At 37.7% G+C, this 22,955-nt stretch overlaps 1 protein-coding gene across 1 annotated transcript in view; it reads right to left on the bottom strand.

Moving 5' to 3' along the window:
• The window catches only part of PDE10A (phosphodiesterase 10A), a 307,742-nt gene that overhangs the window by 186,225 nt on the left and 98,562 nt on the right, over positions 1–22,955 (bottom strand). The window contains 1 exon segment of the mRNA XM_082475548.1: positions 279–407. Coding sequence (XP_082331674.1) covers positions 279–407 — 129 coding nt within the window.

The raw sequence follows: 22,955 nt of genomic DNA, 5'->3' as shown, positions 1-22,955 counted from the left end.
TCATTAAATAAAATCAAGTCTAATATTGACTTCTGCATTTTTCAATGTGGTCATATCTAAATAAATTTTCAATTCTTTGCCAGGCATTTTTTTAGTTAAAGATCATCCTTTTGTATTTGTTTCCCCTCCTTCTAACTTATTTTAAGTTATCTTTTTAAACAGAATAAAATTCTTACAGAATTAAACTACTAATATTTTACTTTCTAGCATGTATTAAATACCTTTTTTGTCACTATAAAATAGAAAGTAATCCACACTCAATCTGAATGAGAGCTTACCTTCTGGTTTGTTGTTTTTCCTCTTCAGCCATTTTTCTACAGTCTCTGCACTAACACTTTCAGATACAAATTCATCTAATACCTGGGGGTGAAGAGAAAGATATGCCTTCACTTTTTCATCTGTCAAACCTGTAAAAGAATTGAAAAGAATAAAATTAACCAATACGACATCTTCATTTACATCAAAGATATAGAAAAATGACATTTATGCCGATTGATTTAACATAGAAATATTTTTAAAAGATGTATATACATACAATGGACTATTATTCATCCATAAGAAGGAATGAAGTCTTGTTACAACATGGAGGAACCTTAAGAATGATATGGTAAATAAAATAAGCTAGACACAAAGGGCAAACATTATATGATTCCACTTATATGAAATATCTAGAACAGGTAAATTCATAGAGACAAAGTAGACTAGGGGCGTCCAGGGGCCGAGGGAGAGGAGAATGAGGAATTATTTGCTTAATGGGTACAGAGTTTCTGTTTTGGATAAAGACAAAGTTTTAGAAGTAGACAGGGGTGATGGTTGCACACATTGTGAGTATAATTAATGCCATTGGATTATATCCTTGATACGGTTAAAATGGCAAATTGTGTGTTATTTATATTTTACCACTATGAAAAAGTAGAGGAAAAAAAGTAGTTAGAACTTTAGCAATTTTAAACTATAGATATTACATCATGTTATACAGCTGTTTTGCAACAGTAAATTTCAGTGTCATATTTGAACCGATGTTGTATTCCAGTGCTGTTCAGTTAAGCCTTGCAAAGTGCTTCCACTTTTTTGTAAGTAATTATCATAGATTTAAGACTTAAGGTAAGTGAAACTCTAGCAACAGTATCAAATGGGAGAATAAAGCACTGGTACATTTTAGGTGCTAAAAAACATGCTTAAGGAATAAGTTCTTATCTTTTACTGTTTACAACACAAATTCTCCTTTTCTCAGGGTCACTAAATCCAATGATAAAACTAATGTTAAGTTCAAAATACTCGACATTTTTTCATTGATATTCAATATATGTAGTCAGTTTCACTGAAATAATTTTCATAGTCTAATAACTGTTGAATATACACAGAATTTTCAAGCAAAGAACTTTTACATATCTTCACTTAAAAAGATATAAAATTACATGTTTTCAAATTGGTGCTTCATGTTGGTATGCCATTTCACTAAACAACTCAAAATCACAAATAGGCTATCAATAATTATTACTCAGTGATTGTAATTATTTGTACTATTGTACACTCTCTGTGAATTATTCAATAAATTACCGTCCTTAGGGATGGTTAGGTGAAAAAGACAATGGGAAATTGTACTTTTAGATGCAGAAAAGAGAAAAAGCAAGTATATCTTTATGACTTCAGGGAACAGGCTGCATGTTTCTAGCACAGACAAGGCACAGAATTTATACATATTAAATAATTCTGCTGGGGACTAAAGTCACAACTGTATGATTCTACAACAGACTGGTATTATTGAGAAGGCAACTGATTTATTTCAATGAATTCAGTATTTAAAAAATCAATTTAAACTATATAGATATATAGATCTCTCATATATGTATATATATATAATATATATAATTATGTAGTTGTATTAGGTAAAAAAAAAACAAAAAAAAAAACAAGATCCAGCCCATGTTCACCCTGCAAAAGAGCCTCAGTGATGTAAAATTCAATTTGAGAAATTCTACAAGGTGCTAAAGATAAGAGACTCATTAAAGTAAGAGAGAGAGCTCTCTTGACAAAGCAAGTTAAGGTCCCCAGATACAAAAGGCACAGAATATAGAAGTAAGCTGACAGCTGATTTGACCTCAAGAAGACAAAGTAATTTTCATACTTTCATTATGTCCGTCATAGTGGTACATATTCAACGTTTGATTCCTTCTTAAAACTTCCTTCTATCACTTTTGTGACACAATATGGTTCTTATCCTAACTTTCTATTTGCTCTTTACTTCTGCTTTCTCTACAATAATCTATGATGATGACAGCAAAATCTTATTATATTTTTAATCTCTAGTTTGGAAATTCTTCCATCACCTCAAGCTCCATCTTGCCTCAAAACTACATGAGTCATCTCCTTTCCACTTATTCCCAAAGTGATTTTAACTCTCAACTTTCTATTTGCCAAATTACATACCAGATAAAGGAACTGTATCTAAAATATACAAAGAATGCTTAAAACTCAACAAGAAAAAAACCCAGTTAAAAATGAGTCAAAGAGCTGAACAGACACTTGGCAAAAGAAGATATAGATATGGCAAATAAGAATATGCAAAGATGATCATTTGTGAGTTGAAGTTAAACAAAAATGAGATTCCACTACATACCTATTAGAATGGTTAAAATCCAAAAATCCGACTATCAATTTTAGCAAGGATGAGGAGCAACAAAAATTCTCATTCAGTGCTGGTAAGAATGCAAAATGGCAGTCACTTTGGAAGACTGGCAGTCTCTTATAAAGCTAAATATAATCTTACCATATGATCCAGCAGTCACACTACCAAGTATTTACCCAACTGATTTACCCACACAAAACCTGCATGTGAACGTTTAGAGCAGCTTTACTCATAATCAACCAAAATTGGAAATACCTAAGATGTCCTGCAAAAGTGGTTACCAGGGGGGAAAGGGGGGAGGGATAAATTGAGAGACTGGGATTGACATATACACACCAGTATATATAAAATAGATAACTAATAAGAACCTGCTGTATAGCACAGGGAACTCTACTCAATACTCTGTAATGACCTATATGGGAAAAGAATCTAAAAAAGAGTGGATATATGTATATGTATAACTGATTCACTTTGCTGTACAACAGAAACTAACACAACATTGTAAATCAACTACACCCCAATAAAATCTTTTAAATAAATAAAATTTTAAAAAATAAAAAAAGTTTAAAAAAGGCAAGCTGGATACATCAGTTGTGCCATAACCATATAATTAAATATCATTTAGCAATGAGGAGAAATGAGCTAGCAAGCCATGAAAAGACATGGATTAGTCTTAAATGCATATTGCCATGTATAAAAAGCTAGCCTGAAAAGGCTGCATGCTGTATAGTTCTAATTATGCAACATTCTGGAAAAGGCAAAATTATAGAAAAAGATAGTAAAAAGATCACTGGTTGCCAGGTGTTAGAGGCAAAGGGTGGAACCCTCATGAATGGCATTAGTGCGTTATAAAAGTGGATCCGAAGAGATCCCAAGCCCCTTTCCACCATGTGGGAACACAGAAGCTCTGTGATTCAGAAGAGGGTCCTCACTCAACCAAGCTGCACCATGGCCTTGGACTTCCCAGCGTCCAGAACTGTGAAAAATAGATTTCTGTTGTTTATAGGTCACCCAGTCTGTGGTATTTTGTTACAGCAGCCTGAATAGACTAAGACAACCCATGAGTTCATGCTGATATAAATAAATGACTGAACAAATAAATGAACAAACAGAGAAGAGCAGACAAATCTTCCATATAGAAGAATTCCAAATAATTTATGCAGATACTCTGCCCTCAAGAAGGCGGAGCGTAACTCCCCACTCCTTGACACTTATTTTGTATAAATTACTCAAAATATTTTTTAAAGATCAATTGAGTCATAAATGAGCTGTGATGTCTAAGTAAACTTCTAAAGAAATTAATCAAATCCTGGATTTAAGTATGTAGAAGAGAATGGGATGGAAAATAGACCATTTTGGTTGTAAACTCCTTTTAGAGTTCCAAATGTTATTACATAGCTTTATATCTCAAATGCCTCAAATGACCTAATTATAATTTTTCTCCCCAAGTTACCATTCGCATTTCATGAAAATAACTACCGCCTTCAACATGAGAATGGCAGGGGGAGTCATTATGTCTTGGTGATTAAAAGTGATAAAAAGCAAAAGTTAGTTTCCTCATTTCACCTATTCACCTGGGCCTGAGCCTGGAAAAAGCACCTAAACTCTCTCAGCCTGGCTTCTTATCTGTATGGAAATGGGATTTGAATAGGAATGAGAACAATAATATCTATCTCACAGTGTCATAATAATTCAATGAGCTAATCCATATACAGCATTTTTGCTGAGTACATTTACTAGCATTGATAGTACCAAAAAGTCATTTTTCACCTGTATGAAAGCCAATTCTTGGATTGTCCACAGAATCGAACCACAGGTTTGTAACTTCTCATTTCTTTAGCATTAAAACTCCAAACTTTCTAAAATGTCCATTTTTGTCTTATCGTTTAAAGTATGCTCAACTTTCTTAGCCAACAAAAGCACTTATTTCTAATATTTTATCCATTTTTACTTCCTATTAACATGCAATTTTGCAAAGGACCTTTGAGCCAACACAGGACCAACCCAGAATATAAGACACTGAAATAATTATCCACACTCCTGGAAAATGGCAGATGTACGGATGATGAAATCATTCTTCTTTTGTTTTTGTCTGACTTTGGTTTAATGTTTCCATAGCTTCCCATGGCCGGTACATTTTGTTTATGTCAATAAAAGACTTGGTTAGTGTTTCTTTGAAACAAACCCAATGAGAGTAATAGGATCAGCCCACAGCTGTCATTAGCACACACTAGCATCCAGTGATTAAAACTTTGCCACCAATAATCCACACAATGAATCACACAGATAGATACTAATGTCTATTCCAAGGTAACATGAACATTTGAACCAATATATTTAAAAATACTTCATTTCCACTAATAAACTACATTCTCTCATCTATGCAATCTTTTGTCTGCATACAGATTATAAGATGCTATTATCACATATAAAGACAAATTAATAATCATTTTTAAAACCATCAAATATCCAAGTGTTTGAGTTTCTAATGCTCAATATATTTTTTTAATTGGGGTATAGTTGCTTTACAATGTTGTGTTAGTTTCTGCTGCATAACGAAGTGAATCAGGTGTATGTATACATACATCCCCTCCCTCTTGTAGGTCCCTCTCACCCCTCCCCCCCATCCCACCCATCTAGGTCACCACAGAGCATCGAGCTGAGCTCCCCGTGCTGTACAGCAGGTTCCCGCTAGCTATCTGTTTTATACATGGCAGTGCACATATGTCAATCCCAATCTCCCAGTTCATCCCACCCTCTCTCCCCCGTCCCATATCCACACATCCATTCTCTATGCCTGCCTCTCTATTCCTGCCCTGCAAATAGGTTCACCTGTACCATTTTTCTAGATATTTTTTGACCAGGTTGTTTGCATAAACCTCGACCCAGGTAGGTCTACATGCTGCAGTTATAGTTGTTCGGTATTTTCATAGGTTTCTTTATCCTATAGATTCCCCCTCCATCTTTTTTGTTTTCCCCACATATTTATTACTGAAGAAAACAGAACTTTGGTTCTATGGTTTTCTAGAGTTTGGATTTTTCTGACTGTATCCCTGTTGTGCTGTTCAGCATGTTCATCTTTCCTCTGCATTTCCTGAAAACTGAAATTAGATCTAGAGACCTCAACAGATTGAGGTTCAACATCGAGGTGAGTAGTCAATTTTTATAAGCGGCATTGTATTCTTCTGCCAAAAGGTTCACACCATCTGGCTGTCTCTGTTCATGACATTAGCAGCATTGATGATCTATGAGCTATTGATTCATTATGCCTTGAAAATGGTGGTTTCCTAATTCTATAATGCCTTTTTCATGTACTAGCTGAAATAATACAAAGAGAAACTTCACCTCATCTAGTATTTGGTTAGTTCATTGAGATAAGACAGGATAAATGCTTAATTTGTTCTCCTTTATTTACCAGTTTTCACAATGACTTGGTTCAGTAGCATTCTCCTGTAGGTGAGGAACTAAAAATATTACTACTATGAACCCATAGATTTGAACAAATTTGATCTGTTTCTTCCATTGTAATTATTTTCCTTGCTGGTATTCAAACTGTCCCATCTTTTGGCCAGTGGAAGGAGCCTCTTCAAGCTGGTTCCCAAGTCACTGTGACAAGAATCTAGTAGTTCCTGACGGCTTCCTTACAATCTGCAAGGATAGGGTGTTTCAGGTTCAGCTTGTACATTTTCTGCCCCAGATCTGGATGCAGACAATTTTCCTTAGGATCTCTGGTTCCTTTCAGTGGGCAGTGGTATTTCAGTTCCAGGAATGACGGACTAGATTACATAACTACTCATTTGTTTTATCATACAATACACATGTAACAGTATGAGTGCTGTAAACAGATAAGGTGTTTTTTTTTTTTCTCCTTTAGTATACATCTCACTAGAAATGTACAAATTACTATATTTTAAAGTCACTTGGAATATTCTTCTCTCTGATTTTGTCACCAACTGGATACACATTTAGGTTCACTTCAGATATACCTGTAAATCTGTCTTTATAACAAATTATTATTCTAAAAGTGGGTATCTACATGCTGAAGAACACTTTATTTCTGAAATCTTACTATCTTAATATTCATAAAAAATTAGAAAATCACTTTCAAATCAGAGGCTAAAGAACTATTGTTTTTCTCACTCAGAGGGATACTTTTAAATTAATTATAAGTACTAAAGGATCTATTATTAGAAATAAGAAAAAGCACAATTTCTCAAGTATTAATTCTGCTATCTTAATTTGTGGAGAAAAATCCCAATACATGTCTGTATTCTTTTTTTAAAAAGCAGTCAAAAACATATGGCAGGAGCCCAGCACCCTCCCACCGCCTACCCCTGTTCCTGAGCTGTGGTTCCTGAGCCCCATTCCACAATGCCCTTATGTTACCCTAACTCAGGTCTTCTCAATCTTAAAAGAATTCTTTCCTCTCAAATTAGGGGTCTTATCATCAAGTCTTCTCCTGCCCCATTATCTCACTGTAGCTAATCTCAGCTAGATTAGAAGAAACCGTATACTTGAAAATTCTAAGGTATACATTACTAATAGTGCTTTCTCTGATTCATCACAATAATTGTCTCAATTTTCTAATTTCCCTATGTTTACTCCAGGTGTGAAGAATAAGTAAATAATTTTCAGCTTCTTAAAGTCTTAATTCAACCGTAAGATAGCATTTGATTAAAAATAAACAACCAAAACCAAACCAAAACAAAACCAAACCTCTCATGCTATTAAATATTGTACTATATTAGCTCAATTGTCCAAGAATAACCTGACCTGTGAGGGGGTTGAAATGCATGCCACGTGAGGAGTCAGGGAATGACTACAAATGTTTAGCTGGGAGAACACAAGATTCCTGGTGGACACTATTACTGCTTAATCTGAATGCCGTTAAGTAAAAAAGGTTAAGAAATTTGGATTGGTTTTTCTTTACTGTTTTTTTTTTTTTTTTTTTCCATGTATGAACCCAGGGGACAAAACTAGAATTAACATTTTAGGAAACCAAATTGTACTTCAATGTCAGGCAGAAATTTTTAGGGAATAAAAGCTTCTGTAACTGGATCTGGAGGCTCAGGAGAGGGGAATCCAGTGGACCCCACCTCACCGTCTGAGGTGTCATCACCTTCTCAAACTACCCAGGAGAGAGGCGTATATAACAATTCACTGCAGAAATAATTCTCATTAGCTTCAAAAGACAATTCCAAAATACATGTCTTAAAGAGTAAATTTTCTAAATGTACAGTAATCATTTTAGTGCCTTAATAACAAACTCTGTCGAGTTAAAACAAGATATCTCATGTCATACTAAGCAGTGGCGGACAATCATGGTGCTCAATGGCAACGCTTTGCGAAGTTGTCTGTGCGTGTGTGTGTGTGTGTGTCCACACAAGTTGCAGGTAATCATTCTCCTGGGTTGCATGTGTATGCTTCTAAGCATGACCTTCTGTATTTATCCAAAATCAAGTGCAGGTTAGCAGTGGAATAAGCTTAAAATCAGTTAAGTTTGCCTTTAGAATCCCCAACACTCAAACTTTGTACACCTTCTCCCTACTGGGTATTGATCTCGCTTCACCTCTGCTCCAACCACTTAATCTCCTTCCCTCACAAAAGGATAAACCAGCTAAGAGCCTTCGTTAATCACTGCTGGCCTCACTTCAACGCTCTCTCTGCATATGATTCTATGCTACAACGGTGACATGTATTAGTTCACTGAAGCCCCAGAGCATGATGTATCTGGCACATAGTAAATGATCAATAAATATTGGTTGAAAAATAAATCCTAATCCTCAAAGTATAAAAAAGGAAAATGAGCACAGAGAAGTAATTGAATTAGTTTTTTCTTCACCACAAAAGCAATAATTAAGGTTGGAACAAAGCTATAAGCCCAAGAGCTTACCTCTTAAAGGCAAATTGCCTCTTGTTTTTGACACTTTCCCCATCTGAGCTTATCATACTTTAATGGGATTGCTACTGATCAGTGCTACCTCCCAATCTGGAGTTATATTACACATTTTACTTCAAATTATAAACTGAGAAATCTGGCTGCTAAACCTCAGACTTTGATAAGAAGGCAGGAAGAAATCTTTGGAGCAGAAACCACCTGCAACCACAGGCTAGCCCTGAAAATAAGTCTAATTTGAGATCCTACTTTCCCCCATGCTTCCTCTGTTTCCTCAAATGCGCCAAGCCCTTCCCCATCCATGGTCTCTGCTGATGTCTGCCCACTCTTCACCCGGCTAAGCGAGACATCTCACCAATTTCAAAGCAACTTCCTCAGAGGCAACTTCCCTGACCACACACTCTACATTCACTGCCCTGTTCCGTGATTCGCTCATACTCCAAATCACTCACCCCAAGCTGAAGTCCCTATTTATTTATTGTTCTCTTATTAAACGTCAGCCTCTCCTGGTAGACTGTAAGCTCCACAAGGACAGCTGATCTGTCTCATTCTCCACTGTCCACAGAGCACAGTCCCCGGGTCCGTGCAGAAGAGACTTGACGGCGGGCCTGAGACTGTTCTGAGAGCCTGCTTGCAAGGCTGGCACCCGGGAACGTGGCCCTGAGAGTGTTTCCAGTGGCCGCTGGGCCTAGCCTGCTTGTGCAAACAGTATGATTTATGCCAAACACCTGCTCTCCTTCTGGGGGTCTGCAATTCTGGACAGTGACAGGCAGAGGGTGCCTGTGCGACGAGCCCCCAGCAGGAACTCTGGGTACTGAGCCTCTAATGAGTTTCCCGAGTAGACAGCACGTCATACGTGTTGTCACAGTCGTTGCTGGAAGAATTATCCGAGTCCTGTGTGGCTCCCCTGGGAGAGGATTCTTGAAAGCTCGTGCCCGATCCCCCCCACGCCTTCACCCTGTGTACCGTTCCCCTTTGCTGATTTGGCACTTTTGCTGTAAGAAATCTTAACCATAAGCATGACTATGTGTTCTGGAGTCCTCCTAGCAAATCACCAAACTCAGAAGTAGTCTTGGCAATCTCCAACACAGGGACCATCATCAATTAGTGAATTAATCCATGAGTCACCATTTTTCCTACGTGATTTCACAGATGTGCAGATGTGCTGCTGCAAACTGTGCCCAGCCCTGCAAGATCACAGATGCACCCAGGTCAGAAAGCAAGTGTCCAAGCAATGGACCCCACCTCTCAGTAGCCCACAGCTCCCACTCAAGTTCCCAATCCTCCCTGAGACCAGATGAGATTCGTTTCTTTCTTTTACACTACTTTCACGCTTCTTTTTCCATCCAAACGGTTTGAATATCTATATTAAGTTTTCTGAAAAACAAGAATTTCTTTACTTCTTAAATATGCTTTTCTAATTCTGACATCCTTCAATCCACCTATAATGTAGCTCCAATTCTGGAAACAGATCCCTGTGTACACTATAATATGAAATCTTTACGTCAAAGTTCTACCCCACAATGCACTGGTGTACATGAGTTTATAAACATAAGGATTTATATAGCAGTTCCTTCTTGCCATTTATCAAATAAAGGAAGGGATTAATGGGCTCTAAAGGTAATTTCCATTTTGGCTTCTTTATTTAGAAAGGCAAAGTCCTTTATATGCAATGAATAGAGGTTAAAATGTGAGAGCTGTAAATGGTTTCCAATATCATTAAAATAGCTCCAAAGTTATAATAAAAACGAATAGATGAGATGCTTTTTTGGGTTTCTGTCGAACCCCATAGCCAGTGATATTATTCTTTTTTAACCAAGGAGGAAAAACAAGGAGCAAAGTAAAAGCAAATGCCATGTCATTTTTCACAGAAATAAAAGAAAACTCTAAAATTCATGGGACCCACTCCCAATGAGCCAAAGCAATCCTGAGAAAGAATAGCAAAGCTGGAGACACCACTATCCCTGATTTCAAACTTTATTACAAAGTTATACTAATCAAAACAGTGTGGTACTGACATAAAAACAGATTCACAGACCAATGGAACAGAACTGACAGCCCAGATATAAACCTTCAAATATACAGTCAACTAATATTTGACAAGGGAGTCTAGAAGACTCAGTGGGGAAAAGACAGTCTCTTCAATAAACAGGGTTGGGAAAACTGGATGACCACACACAGAAGAATGAAAGTGGACCCCTAACTTACACCACCCACAAAAATTAACTCAAAATGCATTAAAGACTTAAACATAAGACCTGAAACCATAAAACATCTAGAAGAACACATAGGGAAAAGCTTCTTGACATTGATGTTGACAAAGTTGTTCTGGATATGATACCAAAAGCACAAGCAATAAAGGCAAAAATAAAATAGTGGGACTACATCCAACTGAAAAGCTTCTGCACAGCAGAAACAATCAGCAAAACAAAAAGGCAACCCACAGAATTGGAGAAAATATTTGCAAACTCTCTGATAAATGGTTAATATCCAAAATATATAAGAAACTCATACAACTCAATAGCAAAAACAAATCCAATTAAAAAATGAGCAAAGGACTGGAATAGACATTTTTCCAAGGGAAACATACAAATGGTCAGTAGATGAGTACATAAAAAGGTACTAAATATCACTAATCATCAGGGAAATGAAAATGAAAACTACAGTGAAGTATCACCTCACACCTGTTAGTATAGCTATCATCAAAATGACAAGAGATGAAAAGTGTTAGCGAAAAGGGAACACTTGTGCACTGTTGGTGGGAATGTAAATTGGTGCAGCCATTATGGAAAACAGTGTGAAGTTTCCTCAAAAAATTAAAAATAGAACTAACATATGATCCAGCAGTCCTACTTCTGGGTATATATCTGAAGGAAATAAATGCTATCTTGAAGAGAGCTATCTGTACCACCATCTTCTTTGCAGCACTATTCATAATAGCCAAGTCATGGAAACGACCTTAAGTGTCCATCAACAGATGAATGGATAAAGAAGATGTGATACACACACACACACACACACACACACACACACACACACACACAGAGGAATATTATTCAGCCATAAAAAGGAAAGAAATCCTGCCTTTTGTGATAACATGGATGGACCTTGAAGGCATTATGCTAAGTTAAATAAGACAGAGAAAGACAAATACTCTATGATTTCATTTGTATGTGGAATCTAAAAAAGCCAAACTCAAAGAGAGAGTATTGGTGGTTGCTAAGAGCTCACAGGTCGGGGATATGGGAGATATTGGTCAACGGGGTACAAACTTCCAACTATGAGTTAGTGAATAAATTCTGGGGATCTAATATACAGTGTTGCGACTGTAATTAACAATACTGTATTATATACTTAAAAGTTGTTGAGAGTAGATCTTAAAAGTTATCCCCCCCCACACACACACACACACAAAGGAAATTATGTGAGGGGATGGAAGTGTTAACTAACCTTATCGTGGTAATCATTTCTCAATAAATACGTATCTGAAATCATCACATTGTATACCTTACAGATACATATAAGTCAATAATACCTCAATAAAGCTAAAAAAAGATTTAAATGCCTTGTAATCATTATTCTTGCCTTCTATCTATCTATCTATATAACCTAAATAATTCCTTCCTACCCAAGTACCTTCTTACTGAAAGAAGATTTGCCTATGCCCTAAAAAGGAGTCAATTAATGAACCTTAATTGAACATGCTGCTGGGATTTTGACCTACCTAATTGATTGCTCATTCCAAGTGAATTAACAGCCTGAAGGGTGCCTTGGCTGCAGAGAAGACATCGTTTTCATTGTTTGTAATTTGCATTTATCAGAAGGCAAATCCCACACTGCTGTATTTCTAAACCAAAATGAAATTATGTGTTTTCCCTTGGCTGAGGATATCCATGAAAGTTTCTTTAACTGAGAAAGCCAAATAAAAACTTATGCTACTCAAAGTGATAAGACATCGAAGAAAACAATGATTTTGGAGTAGAACCACAAGGAAAGCTTACGACGCCAACCTTTACCCTTCTCCTGACTCAGAAAACAACACCAGCAAAGAGAAGCCTACAACAGAGGCAGCCGTTCAGGCACACGCCTTGCAGCACAAAGGGTTGAAGACTCTCACCCGTTTAACTCAAGTTCACCTGTAAATGTACAGTAACCTGTGGGAGACAGCATCCCTTGGTCCTCCAGGTTCTGAGTCACCAGATGTACGCTCAAGCGCAGGCTTATGTTCCTTAAGCAAGCCACTTAAACTGCTAAGCCTTGTTGGCCTCACAAACAAAAGATGAGGCCAATAATAGTACCTACTCCACAAGGACACAGTACATGCAAAGATCTGAACACATAATAAGTGATTAATGAACAATTATCCACCTTCATCAAAACAGTGGGCACCTTTATGTCAAGAAATATTATGAGATTTAAGATTTTTACAGATATCTAATCATGCTACTGTTTAAATGTAATTTGACTTGACAAAACCTTTATTTACCTATATTTAAAGATCATTTCATCTAGGTGTGTTTCAGAATAGTAACACATTTTATACATACCCATGAGTGCTTAAACTGAGAACTATCAAATCCATAAATTGTCTAGCTAACCCCCGTATTAACCAGAATGTGTATTTGAACACTAAACTCAAAGGGACCAAGGCAGGTCTAATTCGAGAGCTTCCAGGAAGGCAGGACCACACAGGGATGGATGCCAAAGCCCGGGTTAAGCCAATTAGATACTGGAGAGAGCCAGAGGGGTATGGACGCCATGGGCAAGTCTATAAGCACAGCTCACGGCGTGCGGAGGGGGTGAAGTCAGCTGAAGACAAATCTGTAAGCGAACTCTGAGGGACCTCAAAAAGGAGTAGAAAGAGGAGTAGTCAGACACATAACCACGCTGCAAGGCTGGGAAGGTACATTAACTGAACACAGAGTTTGGCTGACATGATTAGTTCTAAACACTGAGATTCATTTATTCACTCAATAAGTGTTCACTGAGAGCCTATTATGAGCCAGCATATCTATGTGGTTGATATACAATAAACAAACAATATCCTTACCCTTATAAAGTTTTAAAATTCTCTTTAATCCTGGGTAAGGCCAGCCAACACGAACTAGTGACAAATTAAAAAGACAATGAAGCAGTAGGATACATCAAAGGTGACTCCGCCTTTTCTAGCTTAGGTAATGGACAGTCATAGGAAATACAGGAGTTAGTGAAAGATGCATGGAAAAGAAAATGGCTTTGGTTTGAGATCTGCTGAAATGCAGTTGCCTATCAGATTACTTATATGGTGATTTCCAGTAAGCAGTAGGAAACATAAATCTGCAGCTCAGAAGAAGGAAGTAGAAACTAAGAGATGTACACTTTGGAAGTCATTCACATTGATGACAGATTTACAAATGAACTAGATTTCTCAGCAATACTGCACTGCATCACACATAGCAAAAGTAAATGCTCATTCCCATCCCTATACTATTTTTTAAATCATGGAGGCAAATTGTATTATACACTGTCTCATTAGAAAGATTAAGTCATTCTAGAAAAACATAAAACACGTATGTATAGGTTTTTGTCAGTTGGATTGCACAGTAAATACTTTGATCAATCCCTCTTTATTCAAATCATCAAGATTCAAAATCGCAGACATATTCACTTACAGAAAACCCTTTTGTGACAGGCATAATTCTAAGATGCCCGTAAGATTTTCCTCTGGTGTACACACCCTGCATAATTTGCAGGACTGAAAATGATGGATTTTACTCTCATGATTAGGTTATGTTACATCATAGATTGGCCTTAAAACAGGAAGATTATCCAGTTGGGTCTGACCTAATCACACGAACCCTTGAAGAATAAATAATTTTCTCTGCTGGTGGCAGAAAGGGAACTTCAAGATTCAAGCGCAAGAAAGATTCAGAGCTCCACTGCCGCCTTGAAGATGGAGGGCCATGCATCAAGGAATGCAGTCAAACTCTGGGGGCCCAGCAAGGAAAGAGGGGGCCTTGGTCCTACTGCCACAAGGAACTGCCTTCTGTCAATGACGAGATCGAGTTTAGGAAGGTGAACTTTCCCCAGAGCCTCCAGATGAGAACTCAGTAAGGTGAACACCTTAATTTTAGCCTTGTGATACCCTAAGCAAAAAAAAAAAAAAGTCACACAACACCAGACTGTTGGTCCACAGAACTGTGAGCTAATAAATGGGCATTGTTTTAAATCACTAAATTTGTGGCATTTGTTATGCAAAAATAGTAAATACTCCTTTGAAAGTTGGATTATTTTTAACATTAATCCACTTAAAAGTAAAAAGGAATATAATACACTTCCCAAACTATGTGACCCGTTTACAGTTTAACAAAAAGTATAACTGCCAACTGTTGTTAAAGTTGTAAAAATTTTTTGTTTAACGGAAGTTCAAACACGGAAAAGTAAATCTCTACTTTCCCAAGCTCACGTTAGCACTGAAAGACACTGACGGTTCTGAGGAATATGTACACGATTCTGAGGGAACACACCAACGGTGGTGGAACACTCCTGACAGGTTATAGTTTGTGAAAACTAGCATTCATTTAACTAGCTACTGTAACACTCCCAGCAGACCGTAGCAAGCACCCAATCCAGGATGCCCTGAAAAGCCCATGCAGAAGACCCTATCAGGTATTCAGTTACATGACAGCACAATTAGGAAAACACATTCCAAAAGCAACAGCATAAAGGAGATGTATTAGTCAGCTTGGGCTGTCATAACAAAATATCACAGACTGGGCAGCTTAAATACAGAAGTTTATTTTCTCACAGTTCTAGAGACTGGGGAGCCCAAGGTCAAGGTTCCATCAGGGTTTGGTTTCTGGAGAGGCCTCCCTTTTGGCCGCCCTCCCATGGTGGAGAGAGGACACTAGTTCTCTGGTATCTCCTCTTATAGGGACACTAATTCCTTGGGATTAGGGGCCCACTCTTATAACCTCATTTAACCTGAATTATGTCCTTACTGTAAATACAGTCCCAGTAAAGATTAGGGCTTCAACATGTGAATTTTGGGGAAACATAATTCAGTCCACAGCAGCAGAGATTCCCAATCCAAGTATCTTAAATTAGTTCAATTTGTGGTATAATATTATTCAAAAAGGTTTCTTAAATTTTCTTGAATTTTAAAATAACCATGAATGCAAAAAGTGGGCAAATATCATAAATTTAAGTTTGAAAGGGGGTTAAATACCTGAGTGAGGATAAGTGATTAAAAGGTGTTAATATCAAAGGCTCAATTAGCAGACACAGTGGGGGCATAAGGAATAGCCCACTGGAGGATAACCCTCTGAAAGTTTAAGCAGTCAGCAACATCACTGAGAATAAATTTCTTTAAAAAGCATACGGTTCCACTGGTGAATTATCTAAAATATTTAAGAAGAAAATAATACCAATCCCACACAAAGCCAAGAGGGAAGATTTCCCAACTCCTGTTATGAGGCATTTTACCCTGATACCAAACATAAATATGCCTCATGAATGTAGAGCAAAGATCCTTAATAAAATATTAGCAAATGAGGGCTTCCCTGATGGCACAGTGGTTAAGAATCCGCCTGCCAATGCAGGAGACACGGGTTCGAGCCCTGGTCCGGGAAGATCCCACATGCTGCGGAGCAACTAAGCCCGTGTGCCACAACTACTGATCCTGCGCTCTAGAGCCCACAAGCCACAACTACCGAGCCCGTGTGCCACAACTACTGAAGCCCGCACGCCTAGAGCCCGTGCTCCGCTGCAAGGGAAGCCACAGCAATGAGGAGCCCACGCACCGCAATGAAGAGTAGCCCCCACTCACCGCAACTAGAGAAAGCCTGCGTGCAGCAACGAAGACCCAACGCAGCCAAAATAAATAATTAAAAAAATAAATAAATTAAAAAATACATATATTAGCAAATTAAACCCAACACTATATATAAAGGAATATGCACCACAATCAAGAGGGTCTTATCCTAGGAATGTAAGGTTCGTATAACATCCAAAAATAAATTAACATAACATAGCAAGTTAATAATCATAACAATAAAGTTATGATACAAAAATCATACAATCACCTAAGTCGATACAGGTAAAGTTACATGACAAAATCCAACATCCACTCATGATATAGAAACGAAGATTTCCTCAACCAGATAAAAGGCATCTATAAAAAACCTATAGCAAAAACCATAGTTCATGGTAAAAAACTGAATGCTTTCCTAAGACAAGGAACAAGGCAAAGATGTCTGCTCTCACCACTTCTATTCAACATTGTACTGAAGGCTCTAGTCAGTATACTAACACAAGAAAAAAAATGTAATAACTCAAGAAAAAGAGTAAAAGCATACAGACTAGAAGGGAAGAGGGAAAGCTGTCTTTATTAACAAACAACACACATAACCTTGTAAGTAGAAAATCCTGAAGTATCTACAAGAAACTACTAGAACAAATAAGCATATTTAGCAGGGTCACAGGATATAAATAAATATGTAAAAATCAATTATTTTTCTAAACACTAGTAGGAAATAATTGAAAAATGAACTAAAACAATAGCATCATAAAGAATAAAACATGTAGAAACAACTTTAACAAAATAAATTTAAGATCCATACATTGAAAACTAGAAACACAGCAAATACAAATTAAAGAACACTTAAATAGAGAGATATACTATATATATACACTGATTACAAGACTCGGTATCATTAAGGTATTTATTCTCTCCAAACTGATCTACAGCTTTTTATAAGAAATTGCTATGGATTCAAAAGACCTAGAATAACCAGAACAATCTTGAAAATGAAAAAAAGAAAGACAAGACTTATATACCTGAGTTTGACACTGACTATAACGTTACACTAGTATGTCTTACAAACAAATTAATAATACACTCATGTTACAACATTCTACCTAAAATTGTTTAATCCACATATTTCCAAAATAAGACTTTTCCAAAACCTTCTCCTTAACGGTTTCCATCATCTCTGTAAATGAAAACTCCATTCTCTGACTTGCTCGGCCAAAATCTCTCTAGTCAGCCTTAATTCCCCTCTCTGTCACTAAGTCCAGTGGGCTCTAAATCTAGAATCCAACCACTCAATACCTTTACTCTTGCTGTCCAGGTTCTAGCCACAACCTCAGTCACCTGCACATTTCAGTAGTTTCCTAAATCCTAAATGGTTTCCCTGCTACTACCCTTGCCTTCCTTCTTTCTATTCTGTACACAGCAACAAAGCAATGCTGTGAAAATACTGATATAAGTCAGAACACGTCACTTGGCTCAAATAGCTTCCCGTATCTTCAAAATAATAGTCCCTCCCCCAAATGACCCCCTTGACCCCTCACTTCTCTATTTTCCCTCTTGTTCACTTCACTCCAGGAACTTGGTCAGAAGTACCAAGAACGCTGCCTCAGGGCCTTTGCATGTTGCTGTCCTTGCCTGGGAAGCTCTTTTTTTTTTTCTTTTTAAACATCTTTATTGGAGTATAATTGCTTTTAAATGGTGTCTTAGTTTCTGCTGTATAACAAAGTGAATCAGCTATACATATACATATACATATATCCCCATATCTCCTCCCTCTTGCGTCTCCCTCCCACCCTCCCTATCCCACCCCTCTAGGTGGTCACAAAGCACCAAGCTGATCTCCCTGTGCTATGTGGCTGCTTCCCACTAGCTATCTATTTTACATTTGGTAGTGTATATATGTCCATGTCACTCTCTCACTTCATCCCAGCTTACCCTTCCCCCTCCCTGTGTCCTCAAGTCCATTCTCTACGTCTGCGTCTTTATTCCCATCCTGCCCCTAGGTTCTTCAGAACCATTTTTTTCTTTTTTTTTTTTTTTTTTTTTTAGATTCTATATATATATGTGTTAGCATACGGTGTTTGTCTTTCTCTTTCTGACTTACTTCACACTGTATGACAGACTCTAGGTCCATCCACCTGACTACAGATAACTCAATTTCATTTCTTTTTATGGCTGAGTAATATTCCATTGTAGATATGTGCCACATCTTCTTTATCCATTCATCTGTCGATGGACACTTAGGTTGCTTCCATGTCCTGGCTATTGTAAATACAGCTGCAATGAACATTGTGGTACATGATTCTCTTTGAATTATGGTTTTCTCAGGGTATATGCCCAGCAGTGGGATTGCTGGCTCATATGGTAGTTCTATTTTTAGTTTTTTAAGGAACTTCCATACTGTTCTCCATAGTGGCTATATCAATGTACATTCCCACCAACAGTGAAAGAGGGTTCCCTTTTCTCCACACCCTCTCCAGCATTTATTGTTTGTAGATATTTTGATGATGGCCATTCTGACTGGTGTGAGGTGATACCTCACTGTAGTTTTGACTTGCATTTCTCTAATGATTAGTGATGTTGAGCATTCTTTCATGTATTTGTTGTCAATATGTATATCTGCTTTGGAGAAATGTCTATTTAGATCTTCTGCCCATTTTTGGATTGAGTTGTTTGTTTTTTTGACATTGAGCCGCATGACCTGCTTGTAAATTTGGAGATTAATCCTTTGTCAGGTGCTTTGTTTGCAAATATTTTCTCCCATTCTGAGGGTTGTCTTTTCGTCTTGCTTATGGTTTCCTTTGCTGTGCAAAAGCTTTTAAGTTTCATTAGGTCCCATTTGTTTATTTTTGTTTTTATTTCCATTTCTCTAGGAGGTGGGTCAAAACGGATCTTGCTGTGATTTATGTCATAGAGTGTTCTTCCTATGTTTTCCTCTAAGAGTTTTATAGTGTCTGGCCTTACATTTAGGTCGTTAATCCATTTTGAGTTTATTTTTGTGTATGGTGTTAGGGAGTGTCCTAATTTCATTCTTTTACATGTAGCTGTCCAGTTTTCTGAGCACCACTTATTGAAGAGGCTGTCTTTTCTCCATTGTATATTCTTGCCTCCTTTATCAAAGATAAGGTGACCATATGTGCGTGGGTTAATCTCTGGGCTTTCTATCCTGTTCCATTCATCTATATTTCTGTTTTTGTGCCAGTACCATACTGTCTTGATTACAGTAGCTTCGTAGTATAGTCTGAAGTCCAGGAGCCTGATTCCTCCAGCTCCATTTTGCTTTCTCAAGATTGCTTTGGCTATGCGGGAACTTTTGTGTTTCCATAAAGATTGTAAAATTTTTTGTTCTAATTCTGTGAAAAATGCCATTGGTAGTTTGATAGGGATTGCACTGAATCTGTAGATTGCTTTGGGTAGTAGAGTCATTTTCACAATGTTGAGTCTTCCAATCCAAGAACATGGTATATCTCTCCATCTGTTTATACCATCCATAATTTCTTTCATCAGTGTCTTATAGTTTTCTGCATACAGGTCTTTTGTCTCCTTAGGCAGGTTTATTCCTAGGTATTTTATTCTTCTTGTTGCAGTGGTAAATGGGATTGTTTCCTTAATTTCTCTTTCAGATTTTTCATCATTAGTGTACAGGAATGCAAGAGATTTCTGTGCATTAATTTTGTATCCTGCTACTTTACCAAATTCATTGATTAGCTCTAGTAGTTTTCTGGTAGCATCTTTAGGACTCTCTATGTACAGTATCATATCATCTGCAAACAGTGACAGCTTTACTTCTTCTTTCCCGATTTGGATTCCTTTTATTTCCTTTTCTTCTCTGATTGCTGTGGCTAAAACTTCCAAAACTATGTTGAATAATAGTGGTGAGAGTGGACAACCTTGTCTTGTTCCTGATCTTAGAGGAAATGGTTTCAGTTTTTCACCATTGAGAATGATGTTGGATGTGGGCTTGTCATATATGGCCTTTATTATGTTGAGGTAGGTTCCCTCTATGCCTACTTTCTGGAGGGTTTTTATCATAAATGGGTGTTGAATTTTGTCAAAAGCTTTTTCTGCATCTATTGAGATGATCATATGGTTTTTATCCTTCAATTTGTTAATATGGTTTATCACATTGATTGATTTGTGTATATTGAAGAATCCTTGCATTCCTGGGATAAACCCCACTTGATCACAGTGTATGATCCTTTTAACGTGCTGTTGGATCCTGTTTGCTAGTATTTTGTTCAGTATTTTTGCATCTTTGTTCATCAGTGATATTGTCCTGTAGTTTTCTTTCTTTGTGACATCTTTGTCTGGTTTTGGTATCAGGGCGAGGGTGGCCTCGTAGAATGAGTTTGGGAGTGTTCCTCCCTCTGCTATATTTTGGAAGAGTTTGAGAAGGATAGGTGTTAGCTCTTCTCTAAATGTTTGATAGAATTTGCCTGTGAAGCCATCTGGTCCTGGGCTTTTGTTTGTTGGGAGATTTTTAATCACAGTCTCAATTTCAGTGCTTGTGATTGGTCTGTTTACATTTTCTCTTTCTTCCTGGTTCAGTCTCGGATGGTTGTGCTTTTCTAAGCATTTGTCCTTTTCTTCCAGGTTGTCCATTTTATTGGCATATAGTTGCTTGTAGTCATCTCTCATGATCGTTTGTATTTCTGCAGTGTCAGTTGTTACTTCTCCTTTTTCATTTCCAATTCTTTTGATTTGAGTCTTCTCCCTTTTTTTCTTGATGAGTCTGGCTAATGGTTTACCAATTTTGTTTATCTTCTCAATGAACCACCTTTTAGTCTGATATGAGAATTGCTACTCCAGCTTTCTTTTGATTTCCATTTGCATGGAATATCTTTTTTCATCCCCTCACTTTCAGTCTGTATGTGTCCCTAGGTCTGAAGCGGGTCTCTTGCAGACAGCATATATAAGGGTCTAGTTTTTGTATCCATTCAGCCAGTCTATGTCTTTTGGTTGGAGCATTTAATCCATTTACATTTAAGGTAGTTATCGATATGTGTGTTCCTATTACCGTTTTCTTAATTGTTTTGGGTTTGTTATTGTAGGTCTTTTCCTTCTCTTGTGTTTCCTGCCTAGAGAAGTTCCTTTAGCATTTGTTGTAGAGCTGGTTTGGTGGTGTTGAATTCTCTTAGCTTTTGCTTGTCTGTAAAGGTTTTAATTTCTCCATCAAATCTGAATGGGATTCTTGCTGGGTAGAGTAATCTTGGTTGTAGGTTTTTCCCTTTCATCATTTTAAATATGTCCTGCCATTCCCTTCTGGCTTGCAGAGTTTCTCCTGAAAGATCAGCTGTTAAACTTATGGGGATTCCCTTGTATGTTATTTGTTGTTTTTCCCTTGATGCTTTTAATATTTTTTCTTTGTATTTAATTTTTGATAGTTTGATTAATATGTGTCTTGGTGTGTTTCTCTTTGGATTTATCCTGTATGGGACTCTCTGTGCTTCCTGGACTTGACTGACTATTTCCTTTCTCATATTAGGGAAGTTTTCAACTAAAATCTCTTCAAATATTTTCTCAGTCCCTTTCTTTTTCTCTTCTGCTTCTGGGGCCCTTATAATTCGAATGTTGGTGCCTTTAATGTTGTCCCAGAGGTCTCTGAGACTGTCCTCAATTCTTTTCATTCTTTTTTCTTTATTCTGCTCTGCGGTACCTATTTCCACTATTTTATCTTCCAGGTCACTTATCCGTTCTTCTGCCTCAGTTATTCTGCTATTGATTCCTTCTAGAGAATATCTAATTTCATTTATGGTGTTGTTCATCATTATTTGTTTGTTCTTTAGTTCTTCTGGGTCCTTGTTAAACATTTCTTGTATTTTCTCCTTTCTCTTTCCAAGATTTTGGATCATCTTTACTATCATTACTCTGAATTCTTTTTCAGGTAGACTGCCTATTTCCTCTTCATTTGTTTGGTCTGGTGGGTTTTTACCTTGCTCCTTCATCTGCAGTGTGTTTCTCTGTCTTCTCATTTTGCTTTCCTTACTGTGTTTGGGGGTCTCCTTTTCACAGTCTGCAGGTTCATAGTTCCCATTGTTTTTGGTGTCTGCCCCCAGTGGCTGTTGGTTCAGTGCATTGTGTAGGCTTCCTGGTGGAGGGAACTGGTGCCTGTGTTCTGGTGGATGAGGCTGGATCTTGTCTTTCTGGTGGGCAGGACCATGTCCAGGGGTGTGTTTTGGGGTGTCTATGACCTTATTATGATTTTAGGCAGTCTCTCTGCTAACGGGTGGGGTTGTGTTCCTGTCTTGCTAGTTGTTTGGCATGGGGTGTCCAGCACTGTAGCTTGCTGGTCGTTGGTTGGAGCTGTGTCTTAGCATTGAGATGGAGATGTCTAGGAGAGCTTTCACCATTTGATATTATGTGGGGCCGGGAGGTCTCTAGTGGACCAATGTCCTGAACTAGGCTCTCCCACCTCAGAGGCACAGGCCTGACACCTGGCCAGAGCACCAAAACCTTGTCAGCCACATGGCCAGGTACGTGGGGAGTTTCCTGCCTTTTGTGAAGTCTGAGGTCTTCTGCCAGCGTTCAGTAGGTGTTCTGTAGGAGTTGTTCCACATGTAGATGTATTTCTGATGTATTTGTAGGGAGGAAGGTGATCTCCACGTCTTACTTCTCCACCGTCTTGAAGGTCTGTGATC

Source organism: Balaenoptera physalus, assembly GCF_965194825.1.
Source record: "Balaenoptera physalus genome assembly, chromosome: 9".
In the NCBI taxonomy this organism is placed as follows: Eukaryota; Metazoa; Chordata; class Mammalia; order Artiodactyla; family Balaenopteridae; genus Balaenoptera; species Balaenoptera physalus.
The sequence above is the reverse complement of the archived record's forward strand: the minus strand, read 5'-3'. Positions and strand labels throughout refer to the sequence as shown.